Source organism: Staurois parvus, unplaced genomic scaffold (genome assembly GCF_062004578.1).
Source record: "Staurois parvus isolate SC_StPar_1 unplaced genomic scaffold, SC_StPar_1.0 ptg000226l, whole genome shotgun sequence".
NCBI lineage: Eukaryota > Metazoa > Chordata > Amphibia > Anura > Ranidae > Staurois > Staurois parvus.
Window position 1 is genome coordinate 3,861,418 of NW_028318022.1, and position 15,170 is coordinate 3,876,587.

The 15,170-nt window shown below is 35.6% G+C and overlaps 1 protein-coding gene across 1 annotated transcript in view; it reads left to right on the forward strand.

Annotated features, from left to right (window-relative positions):
* Positions 1-15,170, forward strand: part of CSMD1 (CUB and Sushi multiple domains 1) — a 2,075,474-nt gene that overhangs the window by 1,463,999 nt on the left and 596,305 nt on the right. The window contains exons 16-18 of the mRNA XM_089679519.1: positions 943-1,081; positions 9,727-9,914; positions 12,045-12,233. Coding sequence (XP_089535645.1) covers positions 943-1,081; positions 9,727-9,914; positions 12,045-12,233 — 516 coding nt within the window. The remainder of the gene's footprint in view (positions 1-942; positions 1,082-9,726; positions 9,915-12,044; positions 12,234-15,170) is intronic.

The following is a 15,170-nucleotide window of genomic DNA, read 5'->3' on the forward strand; positions in this document are numbered from 1 at the left end:
TTTTTTTGTAGATCTACAACCCTTAGCCTTCCTATAATATTCTACCAGAGAAGAAACTCTGGGATTTTTTTACTGCAATAGGTGTACAGGGTTAATTTTAGCTTGAAAGAAAACTTTTGAGACAATGAATCTAAACTACTAGAGAGATAGGCAAATGTTTCTTACTGTATAGAGGGGGATCTATTACTAGCGAGAAGCCTGAGATCTGGCTTCTGCCCTTCACTGCATTCCTGTGCAAATCACATGTGAATTCTGTGCAGTTCAATTTGAGCTATGCATTTTGTATGGCTCAGAGCACACTGCATCCACACCAAAAAGGTGCAGGGCCCTTTTTCTGTCTGCACTAGAATAGGATTGCATGGGTATTCACACCTATGCAATCCACTTCTGCACGTCGCACCGAGTTTTGTGAACAGATTTCGGGGGGAGGGGGGGGGAGTTAACATACACACCCGCAGCTGTTCGCATGGATGGGGTGCGATTTTGATGCGGTGTGGAATTCACGCATAAACCGGTGCGAATTCCGCACCACATCAGTGTGAACCCAGGTTAACAGCCTCTCTAATGGTTGCCTTACTTCTTCCCCAAGCCCAGTAGCAGCCTTATGGGCTGTTATATTTATTGTTACACCACTTTTGGTCAGCAAATTTTGGCTCCCATTTTCTTATGATTTTGCTGTTTACCTTTGTATTGTCTTTGTAAATTTTTATTAAACATTTTTTTTCTTTTTATTGGGGTTATTTATACAAGAGTTGGAAAGATCTGGTATTGTGTATATAACTGTTTCACCCTTATTATATTATTCAGACTTTACTTTTTAGCTGGTTGTAGATATATTTTTTCATAAAAGTAAAGATATCTACGATTTCAGTGACAAAAAAGCAAGCAAAACCGAGCAAAACCTTTATAAATAAATAATTTTACTTTACTTTTATTCTACAGCACCATGTGGAGGACACTTAACAGCTTCAAGTGGGTTAATATTGCCTCCAGGCTGGCCTGGCTATTACAAGGATTCATTAAACTGTGAATGGGTGATTGAAGCAAGAACTGGACATTCAGTTAAAATCTCTTTCGAAAGGTAGGGCAATATATGCTGTCAGCTTATGGTATGCTTGCAGACTTAATGGTTAGATTATTTTAATTTGCTTTATACAATACCCATATATACATTAATGAATTACATGATGGCTATGATATACTGTATATATCTTGACATTTTGGGGTTCATGTACTAAGATAGTGAATGTTCACTTAGCTTTATGCATTAAGAAAAGTTATGCAGGGAAAAAACAATTTCACCAACATGTGACTGAAGTGAAAACAACTTAACTTTATTAAATATAACAAGATTCTATTCCTTTAGTAAATTATCCCCATGGACTTACAACAAACTTGTTAGGACTGACAGGCTAGTGTTTTACAGTCATTGTATGTAACTGTTTTGCATCCTAATAAGCTCCTAGATTTAGCCTTAAGTTGGGTTTTACATGCAGTGCCTTCTTGATATTGGGGGTTCCAGCAGCTTTTTCAGGTTAACTTACACTCCCATTGTAAGCACTACAACATACAGTATATGTGAAAAGGGTCTACCACAGTAATTTTACTAAAGCTGATCTTTCATCAAAATCTGAAGTCCACTTAAAGTGATTCTAAAGGTTCATTCTTTTTTTTTTTTTGTAAAATAACAAACATGACTATACTTACCTACTGTGTGCAGTGGTTTTGCACAGAGCAGCCTGGATCCTCCTCTTATCAGGTCCCACACAGGCTCTCCTGGCTCCTCCTGTCTGTTGGGTGCCCCCACAGCAAGCAGCTTGCTATGCTCCGTGTGTCCATTCACACACGGAGCCGCAGCTTGGCTCCACACCCTCTCTTTCCTCATTGGCTGACTGGCAGTGATTGACAGCAGGTGGAGCCAATGGCTCCCGCTTACTGTCTCAGCCAATGAGGAGCCAGAGAGCCAGGGCACTGGATCACGATGGGGCTCAGGTAAGTATTGAGGTGGCTGGGGGTACTGCTGTAAAAAACTTTCAGCCTTTACAACCACTTTAACTTTTTTATCCCCCATGTAAAAATTAGTGTTATCATAGATTAGGAAATATTACACTGGTGTTCTTAATTATCACGAGTGTAATACTGGCAGTAATTATTTTAAATCCATTTCATATTGATTCTAAAAGTGGTAGAAAACTACCTGAATCTGGCACACATATCAGAAAGCTGTTATAAAGTTGTTGCAAAACTTTACCTGAATTAGGTGCAGGCCATTTCACCAACAGACCATACCACCAGAAAAAGTGCCATAACTGCTTTAAAAAATGCCCCTCTTGTTTTGTTTACTTTCCATGTTTAGTTCTGCTTTAATATACCAAATCAGGCATTTATTCCCAGATTCGACAAACCTAAATGCCAATATTCAGATTTAAAATGTGACGAACAGCAATTTTCTTTGCCATACTGAATCAGGGGAAAAAATTGCATATGTGGTATCTACCTGTATATGGAAATCATATACAAAATACCTATTCTTTATCATAGTTTAATCTTTTTATACAACAAATCATTGCAACATAACCCAGGAAATCTGGGAAATTTAAAATTGGCTATAAACAGTAGCTATTGATGCCAGGTTAAATCATTTTAATAGAGAAATATGTTATCATTCAAGTCTATATTTAATAACTCCACATGCTTTGAAATTAGTTTCGGTGACAAATGTGGTTTATAAGCAGTTTAATCAAGATTATGATTATGCAGCTTTTATCTTTTTTGAAATCCACATCTTTATACTAATCTGTGCTGACAAGTATAATATTGTACAATGTTCTGGTTTTATAGTTCAAGAGGTTAACATCTCTACAGACGAATCTGAATAGTATTCACTGAACAGTGTTATATTGTATCAAGAGAGGGTGTCAGCTTGCTGGTAAAAAAAAGATAGCCAGTGGAGAATGATTTCATGCTTCATCATCTGTCATAAATCTAAGCCCTAAAGATTCAAGGAGCAGAAAATTGTTAACGCAAGGTTCTAGAAAAAAATGTAAACAGACATGCTGGGCCATGTTGTGTTTAACTCCATTGCAACATCATATTGATTGATCTGGAAGGTGATACACATTAAAGTGAATCTTTTAGCAGGTTTCTATAATCAAGGCTTAATTAACAAGTGTAAGTGCACAGTATGACTTAGAGCAGCAGGGATAAACATATCACTTATTCTGTATCAATTAGATAGCTTAGCAAAAGTTTAAACAATGGTATGTACTTTGGTATAGTTAAATTAACTGTTTGCTCAGTGATTAATACTAATAAAATTGTTATGCTTAAAGTGATGCTAGAAACTGCAGAATACATTTAGTTCTGGGTAGTTTTGTTTCATTATTGCAGCTGTTGTCTTAATTTTAATAGAGTTTTGTTAGCTTAACCACTTAAACACCAGAAGGTTTTAGCCCCTTCTTTATTTGCTATTCAGCACTGAGTTACTTTAACTTGTAATTGCACCATCATGCAGTGCTGTACCCAAATGAAATTTGTATCATTGCTTTTCACACAAATATAGCTTTCCTTTAGTGATATTTGATCTCCATTGGGTTTTTTTTATTTTTTAATATATAAACTAAAAAAGACTGAACATTTTGAAAAAAAAATAATATTTTTTACTTAAAAATGAAGAGCAGACCTTCTGCGCTAAAACGGAGCCCTATCCCTATAGCTGCTGACACTTAACCTCCTACCAAAGTGAGAACAATAAGAATAAATAATAAACTTTATTTTTTATTTGCACATTTTGCACTGATTCAGTGCACATATATAATTTTATTTATTTATTTATATAAATATTTTTTACTTTCCGCTATAAACATTTAACATACCATATCCAATAAAACATGTAAAAACTCAAATTTCTTCATAGAAATGTAGGCCAAAATGTATTCTGCTACATGTCTTTGGTTAAAAAAAAATGTATATTCATTGGTTTACATGAAAGTTATAACATCTACAAATGATGGTACTGTATATATACTGGATTTTTTTTTCATATACTAATAATGGTGGCAATCAATGACTTATATGGAACTGTTATAGTATGGAAGGCAATCTGACACTAACTGACACTGGGTGGGAAGTAAAAAAAAATTACACTGACATCTCCAGTGACACTAATACAGTAATCAGTGCTAATAATATACACATGTACTAATGACACTGGCTGGGAAGGAGTTAATATTTAAGGGCAATCAAAGGGTTAATTTGTGCCTACCAAAGTTTACTGTGTATAGTGTGTGCTGTTTTTACTATGCAATGTGCCCTTTTTTACTTGCTGCTTTGCAGGGAGAAAAAAAATGGCACATCACTGCTGTCTGTAGAGACTCTATTGATTTAAGTTCTATGCTGAATGACCCAGTGTCCCTTTATAAGTTAGTGTCCATTTATCATAGCAAGTTCATAAACATGAGTTTCATAGGGTCAAACCTTCATTTAAAATACAAAAAATGCTTGCTGATACCCATTTCAGAGCCAGCAGACAGACAACCTGAAGCTCTCTGAAGAGGGAGTCAGTGGATCTTAGTTACTAAAAATGTTTAACTGTGTGTGCAAAAAAATGCATTGACAATATGCATTTAAAGGCAGTCACTTAAATAGATGCAGCTTTTTTTTTAAATAATTAAACTGTAAACCTAATTTTTCTTTTTTTTTTTTAAATCATAGTGGCATGTACAATGCTGCTCTTCACAATACCTGTCAGTTCACAAGTAGAATATTCATTCCAAACCAGTGGCATAACAACTGCCACAGACTAAATATCTTATACTCCTTTGTGCCTCACTGTGAGTTAGAAAGCTGAACATGCTGGTGTTGTATAATACACTGAAGGAGCAGTCATTGCTAGGATGAAAACACTGCTCCTCCTTAAGGTCCTTCTTGGGAAGCACAAAAAGTACAACTGATAGGATCACCAAGGTAAAATATGGAGAAACACAGGGAACAGGTGAGAAAATGGACACGCTGGAAATCACAAGGTAAAGTATTATTTATGTAAGAATAATTTTAAAGTTTAGATGCACTTCAATAATAGCTTTAACACTTAAAACTCACCATGAACTAATTTGCAAGACCACAATTTATGCATCCATATTGCATGTGTCAGAAAAAAAAATTGCATATGACACCATTGGTGTGGTGTGGTAACATTTTAATGAATCACACTCAATCAACCTCTTGTCTCTGTTGAGGGCCAAGGGATTCTTCCCCACATTTAGTCCCTATGAGGATGTGTTGCTGGTAGTGGGGACTTATAATAAGGTGCCCCTGGACACTTATGAGTACAAGGGTACATTAGTACACCCTACTAATCATATTCTAATATGTGATATGTAATGAACATGCTGACACTGTGAGAACATTTTTTAACCACTTGCCCTCCAGAAGATTTACCCTGCTTCCTGAAAAGGCTATTTTTTGCTATTCAGTACTGTGCTATTTCAACTGGTAATTGCACAGTCATGCAATGCTGTTCTCAAACAAAATTCATGTCCTTTTTTCAAACAAATAGAGCTTTATTTTGGTGGTATTTGATCACCACTGGGTTTTATACTTTCTGAGATATACACGAATTTCTACTGTACTTTCTGTTATAAAAAAAACCTTAAAGTTAGTCATAAATTTAGGCCAAAATGTATACTGCGACATGTCTTTGGTAAAAAAAAAAAAATCCCAAAATGTGTATATCAATTGGTTTGTGTGAAAGTTATAGCGTCTACAAACTATGGTAAATATATGATTTATGAGTTTTTGCTCTCTGACTGCCTATCACATTTCTTGAGGTGCTAAAATGCCAGGACAGTACACCCCCCCCCCCCAATTACCTCTTTTTGGAAAGTAGAAACCCCAAGGAATTTTCTGAGAGGCATGTTGAGTCCATGGAATATTTTATTTTTTGCCATAAATTTTTAGAACATTAAATTTTTTACACAAAGTTGTCACTTAAATGATATATTGCTCATGTATGCCATGGCTATATGTGGAATAACACCCCAAAACACATTCTTCTACATCTCCCAAGTATGGGGGATACCACATGTGAGAGATTTTTTGGCAGTCAGGCTTTCCTCATATCACTTCCTCACTACCTATCACAGTTTCAGAGACCCTAAAATTCTAGGATAGTACAAACACCCCCTCCCCAACTTACCCCTTTTTGGAAAGTAGACAATCCAAGAAATTTGATAAGAGGAATGGTGAGTATTTTTCAGATATTTTTGTCATGGGTTTTGAAAATTTCTGTTTTCTTTCTTCATTTTCCAAAAACTTATGGCAACAAATGAGATCTTCAAAATACCCACCATGCCCCTTAGAAAATACCGTAGAGTGTCTAATTTCCAAAAAGGGATAATTTTGGGGGGGGGGATGCTTCTACTATCCTGGCATTTCAGGGCCAACATTAGAAGCTTCCTCCACACATCACCCACTCTTTTAACCACTTGAAGAACAAGCCTTTTCTGACACTTTTTGTTTACATGAAATACATTTTTTTTTTGCTAGAAAATTACTTTGAGCTCCCAAATATTATATATTTTTAAAAGCAGAGAATAAAATGGTGGGTCTTGAAATTTTTTATGCCACAAAAACATATTAATGCACAAAAACACAATATGTTGCCCAGTTGTTTGATACAAAAAGGGACAGTGTAAAAACAAAAAGAATCAAAAATGTAAAAAATAATTACCCCAACCCCCCCTTTCCATGTTTATGCACAAAGACGAATGCAAGCATCGGTCCCTTATTAGTATGTAAACAGAGATTACACCATGCATGTGAGGTATCACTGCGAACGTCAGATCAAGGGCAGTAATTCTCACACTAGACCTCCTGTGTAAATATAAAGTGGTGACCTGTAAAGGCTTTTAAAGAGTCGCCCATCAATATTAAAAATGTGCATAGTTTGTCACCACTACATGGACATGCACAATTTTAAAGCATGTCATATTTGATATCTATTTACTCAGTGTAACATCATATTTTATCACTTTTATTGTAAAAGTAAATGTAAATATCCCCTTTGATAGCAATAGGCAATGACAGGTACTCATTTCTGAGAAATCTGGGGTCTATTAGACTCTAGATCTCTCTTCTGCCTTTAAAGCATTTGACCACACCAAAATTGGTGTTATCAGATGCTTTACCAGTTTAAAAATGGCGCTGTTAGTGTCCAGCAAAACCAGGAGCGATGTACCCAAACGTCGGTTTGCCTCTAGCAGCCGCCCATCCACAGTACATTGCGGGAGAGAAGGTGGGTGGCAAGCGGTTAATGAAGTTCCAGAAAAAAAAGGTAAACCATGCCCTTTGATATAAATCCATCATTAATTGTGTTCTCTGATAATGAAAATCCATCATAAATCACAATGTCCTGCCACTCAGCTATGTTGCCCCACTGCTAGATGATGTTTCCCCTCCACCACGACAAACTGCCGCATGACGATGATTCTTAGCCGCACACCAACCCTAAATGACAGAATCATCGGCAGGGGTAGCATAAACACAGTTCAGAGGATCCTAGGTGACATCATTGACTAATCATAGTCATGGCCATATTTGATCATTTTTGTTTCCCAGGATCTCCAGCTGCTTTGTATGCATTATAGCAACCAGGGACTCAGATTAACTGGCCACATATTGCCATTTTGTTCAGTGATTCCTCAAACTTTGATCAGACTGTTCAGGTAAGGCAGGCAGGCAGTCCAGGTGATCCCAAAGCACATTTCTAATACAATACATGGCCGAACACACCAAGAATACTATTGTCACACATCCTTTCTTGGGCTAGATTCACGTTAGATAGACAACAGATAATCCTAAACACTTTCCCCTGGGCCTACTGATACCATAATATTGTTTGGGGGCTTTGTTGTGGTACAAAAAGCAACAAAAATTTAATACAAAGCCTAAGTTCTTCTACAAACTTTATCACATATATCCTTGAGTAATGTCACTAATCTTCCATCATCCCTTGATTTTACAGGTTTTTTTTTAGGTTAATTTCAATCACTTTTCTTAGAATCCAGACATTATTTAGTGAGAAAGCTCTCTACAACCTTTACTGAAATCTTTTTTTGGAATATCTTCTATGTTAATTCTGTATGGGGAGTACAATTTACATAACTCTTGTAAGGAGTCCTTTTTCAGTCAGCAGATGTGCATCTGAGCATCATTTTTGTCTACCAGCTAGATGCATTCTGAATACACAATAAAAAAATAATTATCTTACAAAATTGCATAACTGTACTATCCTATATTCAACATTCATTGTTCTTTACAGCTTCCATAACAAGGTTTTGCATTCCTTCCTATATAGTCCATTCCAGCTGAAAGTATGCTGGAAACTCCTATCAGATATTTCTAATCAACATCAGATTTTTCTTGGGTTATATACCTGTACATCATATATTACCGGTATGAAAACCTTGCAAGGAATCATATGGGATAAATCTATTGCAAACCCATACCTGCTTGTGGGAGTCCTTGGTTAAGTGATGACATTTAAGAAAATGATGCCATTCTTAATAACCAAAATGGACAGTGGCTTGGTACCTTGCCCCTTTTAGGTCATATTTGTATATTTACACATTTTCCATTTGACATTATATTATACAACTTAACATTTCTCAGCTGCATGACATACTGTTCAATTTGACATTGTATACAGTGGTCGGACAAGATGCTCTTGCACCAGAGGTGAAGATGTCAAAGTAAACCCTCCTTCCCTAGAGCTGAGAAGGACTGGGCTTGCATTTCCACAAGTTCAGTTGCTGGAAAATGGAAAAACAGGAGGCAGGCTGTTGCAGTGGGGTAAAACTACTGCAATTCTTTTCATTATGAGCAGCATAAAACAGATCCAGATTTTCACTAACATTATGATAACCAAAATAGTTTCTTCCATCTGGGAGCTAAGGTAGTTTAAAATGATCCTGTGTAAATTTTTATTTTGTGATTTGCACCTTTCATGAAGGCACTAAAATTATTTTTGGTACTAAGCATTTCTTAAATTTAATGCTACAAAACAAACAAATGCAATTTTTAAAGTTTGTTTGTAAACATAAAAAGGCTAAGATTAGAAGGGGCTGAAAGGATTAATACAAAGTAATAAGCACTAACTAAAGCTTAACGAGGGGTAACCTTTTTTGTCATTTTTGTACACATTGCAAGTAACATTCATTTATAAAAATAAGTTTCAACTGTAGCAGAACTGAGCTATAATACTGACAGCCTAGCTCTGCAGATCACACTGTGAAAATGGCTTTCCTGGTGTGATCAGTGGAACTGTGCTGTCACTTTTACAGTCAGTCAATTGTTTTCTCATAGCATACAGAGCTCCTGGTTCAAAATGGGGCCAGCTTCCACACTGACAGCACAACCTCTGACTACACAAGGGAAGCTGCTGTCCAGTGTAAACAATGCTAATCTGTCAGTGTAACAGCACCTAAGGTGGGTGCCTCGCCTGCCATTGTATTGAGTTGTCTCTGATTGCGTAACTTGGTCACCCTAAGTGGGGACAATTGTCTACCTAATCTCAGTGGTATTTATACCTGTTAGGATCTGAGCAATAATGATATGTAGGTGGTAAATGATGCTTCTTTTATTAACAACAGTCATTCCCATACCATATAATTGCATATATTGCTACAATTAATAAATACATACTGCTATTTACTTGCATTTCTTTAGATTTCAGACTGAAGTTAATTATGATATTCTGGAAGTACGGGATGGGCCAGCCAATTCATCACCATTGATTGGCGAGTACCATGGAACACAAGCACCACAATTCCTTATTAGTACAGGGAATTACCTGTATCTTTTATTCACAACAGATAACAGTCGTTCCAATGTTGGCTTTCTAATCCGATATGAAAGTAAGTAATAATTTGCTATAATTAAATTTTTTGAATTAAAGATTGTTTTCATTTTTGCTAGCATTACATATCTGAGCATGTTAACTGTAATGACTGATCATAATATTCATAAGTTAATTTTCAGGTTTACCCTTTGTAATTAAATAAAATGCCATAACTATAGAATATTTCTATATTCTCCCATTTAGTGGCAATACTTTGAATCCCATTTTTTATTTTATGTTTTGTGATTCAACAGGGGTGTTTAAAAGGAAGACTATTTTCTGATGATAATGCTGGGCAATTTGTGATAGTTATAGGTGAAAATACACTCTAATAAGATATTAAGATATATGGTTTTGCAGGCATTATTAATGAATTACATCAAACAAAATCATAACCTAAAGTTAACACCAGGCTAATGTAAAAAAATAAACTTTAATTAGCTAAAATATGTAATAACTAACACATATTATAACCTATTTTTAAATTCAGATAATGTTATAAGTTGAGTGTAACTTGGTAAAAGCCTTTTGTACGTAAGGTTTTAAAAACAGAAAAAACTCCTTACCTGTGAAATGCTTCAGTTCTAAAATATATTATAGCACTGTGATGACTTTGAAGGGATGGAAAATGATCTTTTGTAAAGGAGCTGAATTGTATTAAGCAAATATTCAAATAAGAATGAGTGAATATCACAGCACCCCAGGAAGAATAGCTAGTATTAACCTTTTGCCAGCGTAAATGAGCTATAGAGGAAAATGTTACTAAACCTTTCATATATTAGATATGCCCTCTTTCTTTATTGGTTTCAAAGTATTGTATTATTTACATAAAACATTTTAAAATCGTGATTTCAATACCATGTAAAAATCTGACATGTACGTTTTCATTTAATTTAGTATGCATAAATATATGTTGAGTAGAAGTCCTTAAATAAAAACACATTGAAAATGCATAATTATAAAATATTTTTTTTTATATTGTCTTTATTTTTAGCTATGACAACATGTAATTTTTCTAAATATACAATAGCATAAATATAAATATACAATAGCCTCTTAGTAGCACCAAAATATTGTGAAGCGGGATATTTGATTCACCTCTCCCCCCTGTTCCACTCATTGTGCCACTGTTTCCAGCTTATTTTATCCTGCAGTTCCATTTGTGTTGGGCCTTTAGATGTCTGTAGAATGAGTTAGCTATCATGCGCTGTTGGATTTAGAAGTGAACATTTTAAACCAGTAAAATTGGGGCACTTGGTTAAAGGCTAACTCCACCTTTCAGACCATATTACAGACTTGTTTAGGGTGTAACTTGTAACATGATGCTAATGTTGCAGCTCCAAATTGCCCCCTTGTAACAATACGAGTTATTCTCCCCTGATACAGCTGCCATTTTGAAAATTTGCATGAGTGTGTGGAGCTCTGCCTTTTGAACATGGTTAGTAGAAGTGAGGTGAACCTTCAACTGGAAACATTCTGTATAAAACAATGAAGACACTTTTTAAAAGTCACTAAGAGTTAGAGCATTTTCCAGTTTTTTGAAATTATCTGTGTACTTGGTAGGGGAAATTTTCCCTTGTTTCCATTTTGTGTCACTAAAATACAGATGGCAGTACATATCTGCTAAGGGTCCTAACCCTTTTTCTACTATATAAAAACTTTTTTTTCTGGAATACCACTTTAAAATCAGCCTTTTACTGTATAGTATACATAAATCTTACAAAAAATATGTCCAGTCCTCTTCTTTGCATTCTTGAAATCCAACAGGTACATTTTAATATATGTACTGTTTGTATGAATATTTTCCGTAAATATTTGTTTGTCCTACATTTATTGACCAGTCATTTCTTGTATTTGAGAATATCTTCTAATTCAATACTTTGCGTCTTTATTTCGTTTTGTTTAATGTGTGTTTTTCTGTTTATTATTGTCTTTGCACCAACTGTCTTATTTTAAACAATTATGTTTTTATGATACATGTAATATACAGTATATAGAATATCTAGCTATACTGTCTGCATAGATTTTACTTAACATAAAGATATTCTCTAATCCCAGCATGCAAAAGATATAGATTTCTAACTACTATATGTGATTCTGGAAATACATAATCTAAAAGTAATGTTCAGTAATATGTATACTACAGGTGTTACTCTAGAATTAGATTCATGCCTTGATCCAGGCATTCCAGTAAATGGTCACCGGCATGGAAAAAACTTTGGCATTGGCTTTTCTGTGACTTTCACTTGTGATGCTGGGTACATTTTAAGTGATGATGAACCACTGGTTTGTGAGGAAAACCATCAGTGGAACCATGCCTTGCCTAGTTGTGATGGTAAGTGTTATTATCTTCTTGAGCATTTCCTGGTTAGGTTTTATTTTAACCACTTGCCACCCATCCACAGTAGTTTTACTGTGGGTGAGTGGCACAGACAGGCCAGACAACATAACTGTACATCTCTGCCTGCTTCTGAGCTTTTGGGCTTACACTTGAGCACAAGTTAATCAAAAGGTTTCAGCCAATGATTTTGTCTGAAACCCAGTGATCAGCTGAGTCAAATCACACGGCCAATCGCCATTTAGAAACAGCATCATTTAAAAACAGCAAAGCGATCAATCTGGCTGTTCTCCCTGCAAAGCAGTGAGAAAGAAACAGGCAAGTATTTTAGTAAAAAAGAACATATTACACTTGTCAGGCACACCATTAACTCCTTGATTTCCCCTTGATGTTAACCTCTTCCAAGCCAGTGTCATTATTGCAGTGTACAATGTACAGTATTGTATCTGATCACTGTATTAGTGTCACTAGCAGCCTCAGTGTCAGTGTAGCACCAGATTGCCTTCCACACTATCACAGTCCCATTACCCGTTACAAGTCACTGATAATGCACTATAGCCACCACGCATCTATAGCTGTGTAAATTCCATTATTTATACCGAAGTTTGTAGATGCTATAACTTTCACACAAACCAATTAATATAAACTTATTGGAATTCTTTTAACCAAAGACATGTAGCAGGATACATTTTGGTCTAAATTTATGAAGAAATCTGATTTTCAGAATTGTTTTTACTGGATATGTTTTATGACAGAAAAAAATCTAATTTGTTTTCAAAATTTTCGGGCTTTTTTGTTTATATAATAAAAAAATTAAATCTAGTGATCAAATACCCCCAAATGAAAACACTATTTGTGTGAAAAAAAGTATAAATTTAATTTGGTAAAGTAGAGCAGTGCTGAGTAGCAAAAAAATGGCCTTGTCATGAAGGTAAAACCTTCCGAAGGTCTAGTGGTTAAATACCAATTTCTAGAAGTGAAATACAGTATGTTAAGTCATTATAACCTTATAGTTTTCTCTGCTCTAGGAAACATTTGTGCTCAGATTACAGATATCTGGATAGATAATTTCAGTACTAAACTATTCTGTTGATGAATAGCCATCAGCATGACATTTGAAGGACATCAACACTCAGGCAGAAAGGTACCTATATACAGTGCAGGTCAATGTAGGACAAGAATCCAAGGCTTTGCTGATATCTGTGCCTGTACTGTAACAATAATTTAATTGTTTTCTGTGTACTGTCTTTTTTTATCCTACTCTGAAAGATAATAATTTTCCAATGAATGCAATGGAATCACTTTACTGAATATATTAGTAGGGAATTGAAAATAATCCTATATGAACAGAAAGGTGTTTGTCCAAGGGACCACTTGGTGATTTTCTTATGTTGTGAATGTTTATAAGTCTGCTTCATAAATAAAGAATACCCACTCCTAATGAATAATTCAGCAAGGTAGTTTAGCCTTTGCTTCAACTATACACCTCTACTGGGAAACTTGCATTATTCTGGCATAATAAACAACACAGGTGTCAAGTTAAAAATATATATTTTAAGTAGGTATAATTATGTCTAAACATTGACCTGTTTATCAAATTTAATGATCTGTAGCTGAGTAGCTCAGCTAAATGCTAGCAATTTGTTAATTAGACCTGGTAGTCAATCATTTAATTATTGCTAGTTATACCTTTAAAAAAATCATCACTAAAAACTTGTATAGTCAAACATATGTTTTCTACAAATTCACTATATGTGGATATATGCAGTTAAATGTTTTAACCAACGGATGGTGAATGAATCAGTCAAACTATCTTCTGTCTTAATTTAATTCCACTGAGTATCTTGTCTGCAAATTATATACCTTGCAAAAATTTGATTTTCTTGAATTTCAAGGATTTGTGTGTGTGTCTGTGTGTGTGTGTGTGTGTGTGTGTGTGTGTGTGTGTGTGTATGTAGGGGAATGGTGTGTGTGTGTGTGTGGGGGGGGGGGGGTTGTTAATGCCATTCTAAATTAAAAGCAGAAAGAAGTAAGTGTAGACTAGAAGTTTGTAACATCTACACACATTTTGATGAAATACAGGCCACCTGGTAATCTCATAGGTTTGCAGTTTGGCAAACAGAATGATAGTGTGGTTAGAGAGCATCAGATACAGAAATTCTAAATAAGGCAACAATCTAACATGTGTCATCTTTGTTTGCAAGTACAAATACATTCAGGGTATCCAATTGGCAGGTAGATTCCACTGTTGTCAGTGTATAAATGACATGCATTTGCAAGAGATGTCTCTTTACAATTCAAAAAATTGACTGTCACTGTGGTAATTGGAGTGGATGTATCAGAAGCAGAATGCTACTGGCATTTTTGCCTAGGACTGCACAGTATACAAGATTCATAATAGGGTATATACTTCAGTGTAGCTGAGCTGCACATCTTATATTTGCCCTGGGTGCACCGCTGCGTGCTTGTACTTGAGCCACTGTTCTAGGTGTCCATAAGACACATAGAGCCTCGTCTCAGCCCCGCCCCCCACTCTCTCCTCATTTGCAAACTGGCTGTGATTGACAGTAGTGGGAGCCAATGGGATCCTGCTGCTGTCTCAGCCAATGAGGAGGAATTGTCACTAGACAGTAAAGGCTGTTGAGAATGTCACTGGATTGTAGGGGGCTCAGGTAAGGATTGGGGGGGCTGAGTTGGGGGTTCTGCACACAGAGGGTTTTTTACCTTCATGCACAGAATACAAAAAAAACCTTTGAGCCTTTAGAACCACTTTAAGAAGTCATGGGAGTAGGAAGATAATAATGATTATACATATTAAAAGCTTTTAATAATAGCTGACCCTTTGGGTGGCCAAACATGGCCAATCAACAGTATGGACCAATTTATATCTAACCTGCTCCAATGAAGTGAAAATTAGGCCTTGTAGGCCAAGGG